This window comes from Teleopsis dalmanni, chromosome X, assembly GCF_002237135.1.
Source record: "Teleopsis dalmanni isolate 2A chromosome X, ASM223713v2, whole genome shotgun sequence".
NCBI lineage: Eukaryota > Metazoa > Arthropoda > Insecta > Diptera > Diopsidae > Teleopsis > Teleopsis dalmanni.
The window spans coordinates 92,636,196-92,648,267 of NC_051848.1; the positions used below are offsets into that span (position 1 = coordinate 92,636,196).

Here is a 12,072-nt window from a genome sequence, read left to right on the forward strand (position 1 = left end):
TTATGTCTTTATATTTTTTTTTATTTTCCAAAGATATGATACGGCCAATTGCAGAATTATTTTCTCGACAACGTTAAGAACAGAACGAGGACACGACGTGTGTCCTCTTTGCCCGTTCCAGTAGCATCCGCTAACTAACCCGATCAGTGGTTTGAAAATATTCAACTCATTCAAACATTAAGGTACCTTTTCGTTTTCCATAAGAATAACTTTCATTACTCTTCCATTTTATATTACAGAAAGAGTTTCAAGTAATATTCCAGCGGATCTGGATTTGTACACTGCTTTTTGAAGTGAAACCATGTATTTCTTAATTTTTGATTTATTTTTTACAAGATTTATTCGATCAACAAATTCAAGACATTGCAAATTCATACTTAAAACTAGAGATTCAAATATTGTTTTTCTAGTATATGGTATCCAAAATCAATAGAAAACCACTGTGTGTAAGACTTGCTGCTTACGACGTCCTTCAAAATTATTCACAATCTTGTCGATCTCGTTATCCAGATCACTAGCTCTTGACAACTACAAAAAAAAACAAGTGTTTAAAATTAGTATTTATATCTAAATTTTTAATGATCCTATTGAACTGCAGTCAATTTCAAACCCTATCTGTACTCATATTTCACATAAATTTGATTTATGATGAATTAACTCAAATGTAATAGTGTGATATCATAATATTTGAAAAGAAAACACCTTCGAAAATCTCATTTTGAATAAATTCTTCTTGTCTCGAACCAAAAAACGATAAACCAAAACTGACAAGAATTGAACTACTAGGCTGGTGGTCGAAAAATAGTTGCAACCACAGCAGAAGAAAAGTTTAAATTGGAATTGAACGAAGTTTACGTATAAGAAGGTTGCTGAGTTAAACATATCAAAAACAACCATTAAACTTATATATAGAAATTAGCCCGAAGCTTAACCTACTAGTTCCAGAATAGACAATATTTTCTTCATACAAAAAATGATTGAAGTCAATTAATGGGAAGTGATGATTGCGATTGACCACAGTTGATAGTCGCACTCTTTGTACTTTTGGATCATGGATCCATGAACAATGCAAAAATAAAATCAAGTCCAACCACCACTTATAGCACGGAATGAAAATTTGTCAAATTCCGTGTGGTATACTCTGCAATATCCTCATATAACGTCGGCTAAGCAAACCTGAACAAGTAAATACTATTCAATACCGAACAATGTCTTTTGATTTTAGATCCGAAAGTTTATTCAGTTCAGCAAAAGCGAATAACTTGGCAATTCCCTAACGGCGTAACCTGCACACAGATCGATCATATATCTATCTCTCACAAATAGACAAGCATTCTTGGCGATGTAAGAAACAAGTATAGTGCTGAGTTCGATAGCGACCATTATTTATTAATCGCAAAAAAGAGCCAGCTATAATGGAGACAAAAGTTCTCACGGAGACAAATTAAAATTTAACAATATAAAAAGAGCTTTTGAATACAAGATTGCTAATGCCAACTTCTATTCTCTCGATAGTGTTGATGTCATGTGGACAGAATAAAAAAGAGTACCGGAACAGGGGTACTGGGTTATAGTAAATCTGAAAAGAAATAATGGTTGTTTCAGGAATTTTGGGATTTCATTGGGAAAGGAAAAACATTAAAATTTGTCTGCTTAGCGAAAACGAACATACAAAGATTATTTTAAAAAGGGAATACAAGCAATTATTAAATCAAATAAAGTGCCAAGCTAAGCGTGATAAGCTTGACAAGCAAGTCGAAGCTGCCCAAAATGATGCAGATGAAGATGACTTGAAAGAACTGTAGAAGTGGAGTAGAGATACTTTCGGCAAAAAAGCCTATTTTAATGTGCCAATTGAAGATGAAGATGGAACTCTTGTTACAAACGCTGACAAACAACTAGTTGTTTTAAAAAGAAATTTTAATAGAACGGTAAACATTATCTAAAACAGTTAATCATGCTCAGAAGATGTAGTCCTAGCAGGATAATTGATTGTCACCCTCCTAGCGTGCAAAAAATTCGCGACGCCATTTTATCATAAAAATCTGGTAAGTCTGCTGGACATGGCAATATACCAATAAAATGTTTTAAAGTGATCCCAGATGTTATGGCAGAAGCGCTGCATATCTTGAAGTGTGAAATTCGGATAATATTCTATCAGAATGGAAGAAGGCGATCTTAATTAAGACTCCCAAAAAAGGTGATAAGAGAAAATGCTATAATTGTAGAGGAATCTCTTTGCTCCCAATAATCAACAAAATTTTTATAAAAATAGTACTTATTAGGGTCTCTGAACCGTAATCAAGCGAAATTTCCCTTAATCAATCTTGTACTGACCACATCGTCACCAAAAAAATTTTAATAGAGCAATCAGTGGAATTAAACACTTTCTTGTATCTTACATTCGTCAACTTCGAAAAGGCTCTTGACACGATGAAGCATTGATTTATTTGGAAAGCGTTAGAGGCTAGAGGAATACATACGAAAATCATTAATACATTTTAAAGCAGCTATGAAGGCGCATTGTGCTAAATCCTACATAATGGCGAATTGAGTAAGTCGTTCCCATCATTTAGCGGGATCCGCCAAGGATGTGAACTGTCCCTACTTTTTTTTTTAACAGCATTAGACGGGATTCTTGAAACGGTTAACATGCAGCAGCATAGAATTGATTGGGGACTGAGCAATAAGCTGGGCTATCTTGAATACGCTGACAACTTGGTATTCATATCACACCGTTATTCAAGTATGCAAGTGAAAATAACGTCATTGCAGCAAGAAAGGCGAAAGTGGGCCTAAAAATCAATATCTCCAAGACTAAATCTATGCGCATCAACCCTAACAATAATGCTCAGTATCCATCTCAAAACGAAAATCAAAATTTTCAACGCCTGCGTCAAATCTGTATTGCTGTACGGATCTGAGACTTGGTATGTGGCTATAGCTATCACTTATAAGTTACAAACGTTTGTAAATAGATGCCTGCGTCATATTTTAAGAATATGGTGGCCACGAATTATTAGCAACTATTATGAATGATAAAGAAATAATTCAGAGGAAATGCGGATGACTGCGGCATACTCTTCGCAATCCAAACACCAAAATTATTCATTCTGCACTCGAGTGAAATTCGCAGGGAAGAAGAAATTGAGGTTGGCTAAAGACAACATAGAGAAAAACTATTAGTAAAGAAACGCGCAAATCATTTAGTGAGCTAAGGGCTATAGTTGCGATTGTTCACAGTTTAAAAACCACTGATTCATGTGAGATCAGGACAATTTAGACAAAGAAGCATGTAATTATTAATGTTGACTATCTGGACTATTGAATGTGCTGTCTTTGAAGTCACCCCAGACCTTGTGCTACAGTCTATATTCGATCTTTCTAGGCACTTATGATCTTGCGTTACCATCAAATTCCGCAGATGAGTATTACTTTATTAGTATTAGACAATTTAGATTTGTAAGCACACTAACTCCAAAGTGAAATTTTGTTAATATCAATCTAATTTCTCGAGTCATTTTGATTACCTCATGAACGAGTTAATGTGAGTAAGAAGTTGAAAACTTCAAAGTTAAAACACAAATAAAAGTTGTTATAATTTGTGATTATATTTGTGTGGGGAGAATCATGTAAATGTAATAATCCAATAATGCTTTTCAAGACGTTTAATTGTTTATTAGTGTGAGTTGCCTTTTAATGTGAGCAAAACATATACCATTATAATTGCTAAGAGAACTTTTAATTCATTATATAGGCTATCTTCCTTAAAATCCACAATGCAAACCATCTAGTAGAATCTTGAAAAGTATTATTCGTATAGATATTTCGCCAGGAGAACAAAGAGGAACCGAACCTCTTTTTATTTTAGACAGAAACCGTTACCAAAACCGGACCGAGAAACTTTCAGCTTTAACACCTGTTCGAAATTGTCTCGATTTGGATTATCTACATTTTGAGAGTGACGCGATACATTATTCACATGCAAAATAAACAATTAACAACTAAATGGTATTTGAAAATGCTCCCGAAATTTAAAAATATTTTTGTTTATTGTTTATTTTATGAACTAATAGTAATGAACATAGTATACTTATTTGTCATCAATAAAATATTCTAAAGTTTATTGCCCAAAAGAGAACATTCAAGAGAGTTCCGAAGTTATCATAGTTCAAAATTCATTTTTTTGGAATATTTTTGAATATTTTTGTAAAAGAAAATTTTTTTAATTATTTTTTCATACATCATTGTCTAAAGTATCTTACAAATACTTTATATCAAAGAATACCACATACGCCCTGAGTAATTTTTTACTACTTCAGGCCCAAGCAAGTTTGAGCTAATATTTTTTTTTTACGATTTTTGCAAATAGACTACTTTTAGACAGTTTTTGTTTTGACAAAAGTCGAAAATGGGCCAGTTCTCCTTTGGAATATCTGAAATGTTTGCAAGAAACACTCTGTAGCTGTATTGTTGTACGCGAAGAAAAAACTTCGCAAATAGAAAAGTGGTAAATTGTAAGCCCATCAGAGTAAAAAAAAACTGACTGAATCTACTGATAGTAACGATGACTCTGTAGTCAAAAGCTCCTATTTGAAAACAATTTTGTTCCAATACACCAATTTGACTTCAGAAATCATCATTCTATAACTGACGAGATTCGCAGAATAATAAGTATTATCGAAAAATCTTTTGAAAACAAAACGGTATGCTCTTCTGTCTTTCTCGACGTTTCACAAGCCTTTGATAAAATGTGGCACAGAGGTCTGTCACATAAAAGAAGAACGATATATGTCCAAAAGCAGGCGTTCCACAGGATAGCATCAACAAGTTTAAATAAGACAACAATTACAACTTTTGCAGACGGTACGGCCTTACTGTCCGGAACCTTCAAGTTGCTCTCAACTACGTGCTAGAGTGGACTAATAAATGGATCCACTCTAATGAATTGGTGTTAGGTCCAATTTGTGCCTACGGATCTCAACTCTGGGATTGCACATCTGAGTCAAATAGGCAGATAATCTAACGATACTAAGAGAACGTCCTAAGAACAATCATCAATGCTCCATGGTATGTCTGTAACAGCGAACTTCATCGTGACTTGCATGTTCCGACAGTTGCTGGAATAATCACGCTTCAAGCTGAAGCACATAAAAACAAATTTAAAGTTAAGCCGTATGACGGCTTAAGAGAACCAAACCATCTTAATTAATTAAAAAATTAATATTAATCATTATATGGTACTATATTATTATAGATAAGGATTAATATCGACTATTTTGAGTCCGTGATATAAAAATATTGTTATTGAGTTTTTATTTTAAACTAGGCGCAATTGAATATATAATAATAAAAAAAAAGAAACACTTTGTGGATATACCCAGCAGTTTATAGTGATGTTGATGCCCTAGAATATTTGGTGTGTGCATACCTTACATGTATTTATGCCGTCATACTCTTACCATGTTAGAATTTATAGAAATAAAACTATTAATATTAAAAACGATTATTTTTATTTAATGCTGTTAGTCGTTTGATCCTATATTCGGAAGCTTTATGTAAGTAAAATGGTTATGTTGATGTCTGACAGCTAGTTTTACTTTCAAAAGGCATCCCTGCACTGTTGCTAGTAAGTGTACCACGGCATGAAGAAAGCATATACGTGTATACGCATATGCGTGTGTATCTATATATATGTATGTGTGTATTTAATCAAAGATGGATGCATGTTTGAATATAAACACCAAATAGTAAAATACTGAAAAAAAAATGTTGTAATGTTTATAAAAATTTTCACAAACCATCTTTAGCAAATCTGCAATTGCAAACGATCCTTGGAGAGCGCCTTCAAGGGTGTCGTCCACATTAATGTTAAGTACATGGGCCGGACGATTATCTACCGGATCACGCGAACTCATAAATTCAAGGAGCTCATCGTACACACGTTCCTCCACAGTAACAATTACATCAAACTGCTCATCACACTCTTGAAAACGTTGCGGATACTTCTTAATTCTACGATTACGTTCAAGCATGTGCAACAGACCTTTTTCCCGATAGCTGTGAATGAAAAACTTTATATTGGAATGGAAAATTCTCAATGTATGTCTTACAAAAATTCATTTTTAACCACCAAATCCATATAAATATCGTTGTACGACGTACCAAACCGATAGATATTTGGTTTGTCAATGCTAAGGCCCGGCAGTTTAATCCGCTCGGCAATGCCATAACTTTTGACCCTAAAACCTTTATTTGCAAGGAAATTATGGGCTTCCATGGAGCGATTCATGTTGGCAGCACATACCACGGCAATTGATAGTTTTGTCGCCGATGGCGAGCTTTTATTCGGCCAATTATTCATTGAGAGTTAAACTTTCGTCTAGAACTTTGATATCCAAGAAGTAAAACGTATATGCAGTGTTCTTCATTTAATAAAAGCAACGTTGCCTTGTTTCTTTTTTTTTTTTGATTGAAAATCCTAACAAGTGAACTGAGGTAAGCAAACTGTGCTATTATATATTTGTGCGTTTACACCATCCGATGTTATTCAGCTTAACTATTAATTAACGTTTAGACTATCGTACTTAACTCATTTCGGGCTTTTTCTAGATATCGCATACATATTTATAAATTCCAATGCCTTAGTGTATGTTGCTTCGAACAGTTCCAATATAACATAGGAATCAGAAGTCACAAGGTTTGAAAAACAGAGAAATAAAGCTGTGAATCAAAATAAATTTCAATCAAAAATATAAATATGTTAATAAATCCATAGTATATCATATAAAATTGATTTTATTTAAAAAATTCAAAATAAAAATTATTTTTATTTTTTACGCCTTTTATGTTTTTTATTTTAACATATTGAAAAGCTAATGCCATAAAAAATGCTTTTCGTTTTCTCTTTTGTTTCGCTATTCTCTAAGTAATATTTACCAAAACTGTAAATACCTAAACCTTTCCTAAGCAAAAAAAAAAAGAGTTCAAACACGATGAGCTAAAATCTGAAAACACTATAAAAAAGTAATTTGATTCCAAGTAAATTTCGTGTCAAAGAGACTCTTTTATAAGCTTGATAAACACTGTGTATCCGGTGTTTTGAGTTTACAGGTGCCAGGTGAATGGATACGTGTGAATTTGAAGCATACCTCACTAGTCCTCCAAAAACCAACGTCTACAATTTATCATTCAGTGATCATGTCCAATTAGGTGCTTGAAAAAGAATGTTTCCGGCACACATAGCTTTCACCTACCGAAGCCGATCCTTCAACTTCAAGGCCAAATCGCTCCAGCCAGAGAACTGTGTTTTGTGTCTGATGGGACCAGAGTGGTATTTTGTATTATGAACTCATGAAGCCCGACAAAATCGTTAAAGCACAACGCTATCGTTAGTAAATGAATAATTTAAATCGCGTATTATTTACAACCGAAATGAGCCAAAATACATGGGAAAATGATTTTGTTATACAACAATGAACCGTCTCATGCAGCAAAACCAATGAGAGATATTTTGAAATCTCGTGGACATCCTTCTGGACCTGCCGTACTCATCATCGCGCTCACAGAGCAACAATCCAGCTATTTTAAGAAAGATGGAAAATTGTTCGATGAATGGTTTGCAAAAAAAATAGGCAAACGGTCTTTTTTGACATGGTTTTCAAAAATTACATAAAATATAAGCAAAATATTTGATTTCCCTTAAAAATTACTTGTTTACTTAACCAAAAAAAAAACAGGAAAAAACTTACACATACACCTGGTAGACAAAAATGAACATATAAGACATCATCAGTGATTGTCTCATAGACATATTGTCAATATATATATTTTTAATACTTTTGATAATATAATATAATACTTTTTATAAATCGCTTAAGATTCGACACAAAAATTTTGAGTATAAATTTTTTAAATTAAAGTAATTAATAAAGTTGGCAGAATTATTTTAAATGCTCGCATCATAGTTTCTGCAGTGTAAAATTAACAATTCGCCTTTAATTCGCCGCAATGGCAAATTCACATTATGCCTCTGTAGGCATTTGTGAGATTTTAAAAATGTCTTTTCTGCACTACAAAATGTTTGTGGTGAATTCGTTCCGATAGCAAATCCGCCTTGTGCTTTCTGGGTATGTCCATAAAAATAATATATGCATATTAATGTTGCAGGCAATTCGCAGCGACATCTGACATTTAATAACAATGTATGGAATTTTTGCAGTATATATTCCGCAGCACAACAGCTGATGGTGAATTAGACTTAACGGAAAATTCACATTATCCCTGGGTATCTCCATAAGCAATAAAGCAAGCATTTCTAAGTTGTAGAAAATTTGCAGCTAAAACCGATAAGTTGTGCCCACACAATGGCATTTTACATATTTTGTTGACAGTGCAAGATTTTTGTGGTGAAATCGTCTCTATGGCCAATTTAGACTGTGCAAACATAGGTATCACCCTAACTTATAATGTAAACACTTAAATTTTGTAAAATATATCTATCATCAACAAATACATGTGATTTTTTCGTGCCAATACATGTGAATTTGTAATATTTTTTCCAACGTGCGAAAAACCCGTTATGAATTCGCTCTTATGGCGAATTCGCCTTTGTCTATAACAAATAATGTAAGCATTTCACTCTAATATTTGATTATACAAAATTTGAATTTTATAAATAATAAAAATTTTTTATTTGAAGTCCAATAAATTTTCTTTGCCAAAGTGAAAAGGGCTATGGAACAGGACTTAGAACAGTTTTAACAATTTAATTTTATGCTATCTAAGGATTCTAAAAAATCTGGAAACCAATTTTACTATTTGTACCATTTTTACTATTTTTACTAATTTTACACTTTTTGGTATGAAAACTATTCATTTAAGACATTTGAAAAGAATCAGGCTTGACCTGATTAGGGTTTTTAGAAATTAACTTTCAAACAAAAAAGTGCTTGCAATACTTAACTTTAGTTGACGCGTTCGGAAATCACGAAGTATAGGTGGCGCTCCGATTTGACAATTCATCAGTTAAAGTAATTCGTTGACGAGTGCGGAGGTGGGACTTAGGTTTTTTCGTGACACAGCTTTTATAAAAGATTTTTGACAAAATTTGTTTAAATTTCGTTAAGGTAAAATTATTTCTTGACTATTTCGGTAAAACGTATTCTATATACAGCGCTTTTTACAAGAACTTTATTCAATTGCGGAAAATGTTACACAAATAACACGTGCAATATATGCATGTGCATGTATGTGCATGATTTCTGTCGATTTGCCAACACAAATGTTAATTATTTCTAATAAAAACTAAATAACTTTTGATATAAAATAAAATATTAAAGAATTGTTTTCTAAACGCAGATAAAGTCATTAGTGAAAAAAAATTTTTCAGTTCCATTAAAAAACTATTACAACCTGACTTTATTCTATTGCAGATCAATAGCTGCTTTTAATAAGAAATGGCGTCCCGTCGTATTGCTAAATCTACTTTCAACTGGAAGGCACTAGAAGAACGTGTGCAGCCAACTCAAAAAACCAATTATACTGCTCTCAGGGCCAAGTCTAACGCCTATTTACGTGCTGTTTCGGCTAACCCAGAAAGTCCACCAAAACTCGACTGGGAGTACTACAAGGCCAAAATTTCGATCCCTGGTTTAGTCGAGAACTTCAAAAAGGAATACGAAGCTCATAAGACTCCTTATCCAGAAAACAAAATGATTGCTCAAATTGAGCAACAAATCGAAGAGACCAAATGCGAAATTGAGGAGTTTAAAGAGCAATCTGAGGAACGCATTGCTGAATACCAAAAATCTGTTGCTATAATTAAAAGCAAAGTGGCATTCGACCAAATGACTATGGAGGATTATCGTGCCGAATTCCCTGATTTAGCTATAGATCCGATTGAGCGTCCTACTTTCTGGCCACACAACCCAGAAGAGCAGTTAGATTATAAATCTATGGAGCAGCAAGCAACAACAGATCACTAATTTAAACGCGATTCAGCTTTGGAAAAAGCGCTTTAGCGACTTTACTATTTCAATAAAGTTTGTTAAAAACGTAATTAAAATAAAAAATCATAAAAATAATTTAAACTACGCTACTGTCTTTTGTTCATAAAAATTTATTAAATGAAATTACGTCAATAATTATTATTATTTTTCTAAAACTCACTATGTGTTAGCTCTGACAGTCGTGCTGGTGGTGTAAAGGGTTCAGCGACTAGCCTGTATTGGAATAATAGGAGCTATGCGCACCACACCAACGTTAGACGCGATGGTGGGTTTGCTTCTGTTGGTTTTATATATAAAAAGAACGGCGATACTGGCAGCAATTCGCATGAATCGGAGCTCCATGTGGAATAACTTCAAAAAATTGGTGGATCATCTGAAAATTCTTGACATCGTCCAGACCGCGGTCAAGGAAACGCAGATGGCATTGGAGACAATGAGGAGAGCCTATGGGACAGAAGTGTCCTATTAAACACTGATAGTAGACGACCTTCTACTTGATGAATGTGAAAGAAATGTCATCTACGCCTTTACCGATGGCTCCATGACGGCTGGCAGAGCTGGAGCTGGGGTTTACTCGAAAGAGCTAAATCTACCGTACACTCTACATCTAAGAAAACATGTTACCTTATATCAGGTGTAACTTATGGCGGTCTCACATGCTCTGTATTACCTATTGGATTGTTAAGTGTATCAGAAAAATATTCTGATAGCATTGGACAATCAAGCAGTTATCAAAAGCACACAAAAGACATGCATAGTTAACAGCTATCCGCGGAGCACGGAAGCCACTCCAGTTTCAACTCAATAACGCTATCCGAGAATCCAAGGACGAAAAAGGACCCAAGTAGTTTAGTGGTCTACTTCGACTAATCTTTCACTTTATTGACGCCACTTGTTGGACAATACGCTGTCCGAACTTTCAACAATATATATATATAACATTGGTGCAGATTATGAATCTGTACATAATAACAGATGCCTACTGCGACGTCTGCACACTGTACGGTACCTTGAAAATTCCTTTGGAGCCTTCATATATTCCTCTGTTAGGAAGAAACAGCAGAAAAAAAAAGAAACAAAAACGAGTTACGAAACAAGGTAGTGAAATAATGAAACGTCAACGATTAATGAACTCAGACAATGTGTAAAAAAATTTTATGCAATATATATTTGAACCAAAGTTTATTCTCAAGGCTTGAACGCATCACCTACCATAGCTGTACATTAATAGATAATGTAAATTATAACATTTATAATGTTGTTATAGCATCAGCTTAAGTTATACATACTTAGTGAGAGATAATTTCTAGACTACTTATACTAAAGCAGTTCACCAATGGATTATCATATACTCAAAATTCTCGTCCACAAGATCTGGATTGTTTTGATGGTAAGGTGGTGCAACCGCCATACAGTTCTAGAGCTTTATCAATATTTCTGATATAACATATATCTTAGATAATAATAACTAAATTTTCATATTATTAATTACTTTTTTCTCTTTAAAGCTGCTATTTATCTTGGAAGAAACTTTATTTACTGGAATTACAATCTTCGACTTACCATAGATAATCTAAATCCATATTCAATAATTGAACTCGTATTACCTGCATACCAGTTTGAATATTTTTTAATTTTAAATTTTATTTTATAATTAATATTACATATAAACTTTAATTTAAGTTAACTTTGCTCAATAAAAATATGTATCTGGTAGGGTGCCGTCACACAACATCTCCAGCTTTTTTTTTTGCTTTCTTCACCTTCTTATATTTAACATAGCTTTTAGCAATTAAATAATTTCTTTGATTATAAGATTTATATATTTATGTTTATATATCACAAACCAAGGAATGTAATTACTATTATTAAAATTTATTTATCAAAAAATTTAAGAGATAATGCAATGTCTATTTATGTAGAGAGCAGAAATTCAAATGAAGTCACAGTGTAAATTTTAAGACATCCGCTCAGTCAATCCTTAACCTGTTATGCACTTCCAAAAAGTTACAGATTATGTATTATGTATTATACACCCAATAATTTACCATATGAGATGTCT

At 33.3% G+C, this 12,072-nt stretch overlaps 2 protein-coding genes across 3 annotated transcripts; one reads left to right on the plus strand and one right to left on the minus strand.

Annotated features, from left to right (window-relative positions):
* Nucleotides 1-329: 329 nt before the first annotated feature.
* LOC119689872 (RNA polymerase II subunit A C-terminal domain phosphatase SSU72-like) lies at nt 330-6,746 on the minus strand. Its single transcript, XM_038104803.1, has 3 exons — nt 6,114-6,746; nt 5,802-6,060; nt 330-528 (listed from the first exon to the last, which is right to left on the minus strand). The coding sequence occupies exons 1-3, from the start codon at nt 6,362-6,364 to the stop codon at nt 427-429; spliced, it is 612 nt and encodes a 203-aa protein (XP_037960731.1). The 5' UTR covers nt 6,365-6,746; the 3' UTR covers nt 330-426.
* A 2,153-nt stretch (nt 6,747-8,899) lies between these two features.
* LOC119661816 (ATP synthase subunit d, mitochondrial-like) lies at nt 8,900-10,046 on the plus strand. 2 transcript variants are annotated; one of them, XM_038071312.1, is made up of 2 exons: nt 8,900-9,128; nt 9,435-10,046. In XM_038071312.1, exon 2 carries the CDS (start codon nt 9,459-9,461, stop codon nt 9,984-9,986), a length of 528 nt encoding a protein of 175 aa, XP_037927240.1. In that variant the 5' UTR covers nt 8,900-9,128; nt 9,435-9,458; the 3' UTR covers nt 9,987-10,046. The 2 variants fall into 2 exon arrangements, with proteins under 2 accessions (XP_037927240.1, XP_037927241.1); XM_038071313.1 differs by lacking the exon at nt 8,900-9,128 and adding an exon at nt 9,176-9,248.
* The last annotated feature ends 2,026 nt before the right edge of the window (nt 10,047-12,072 follow it).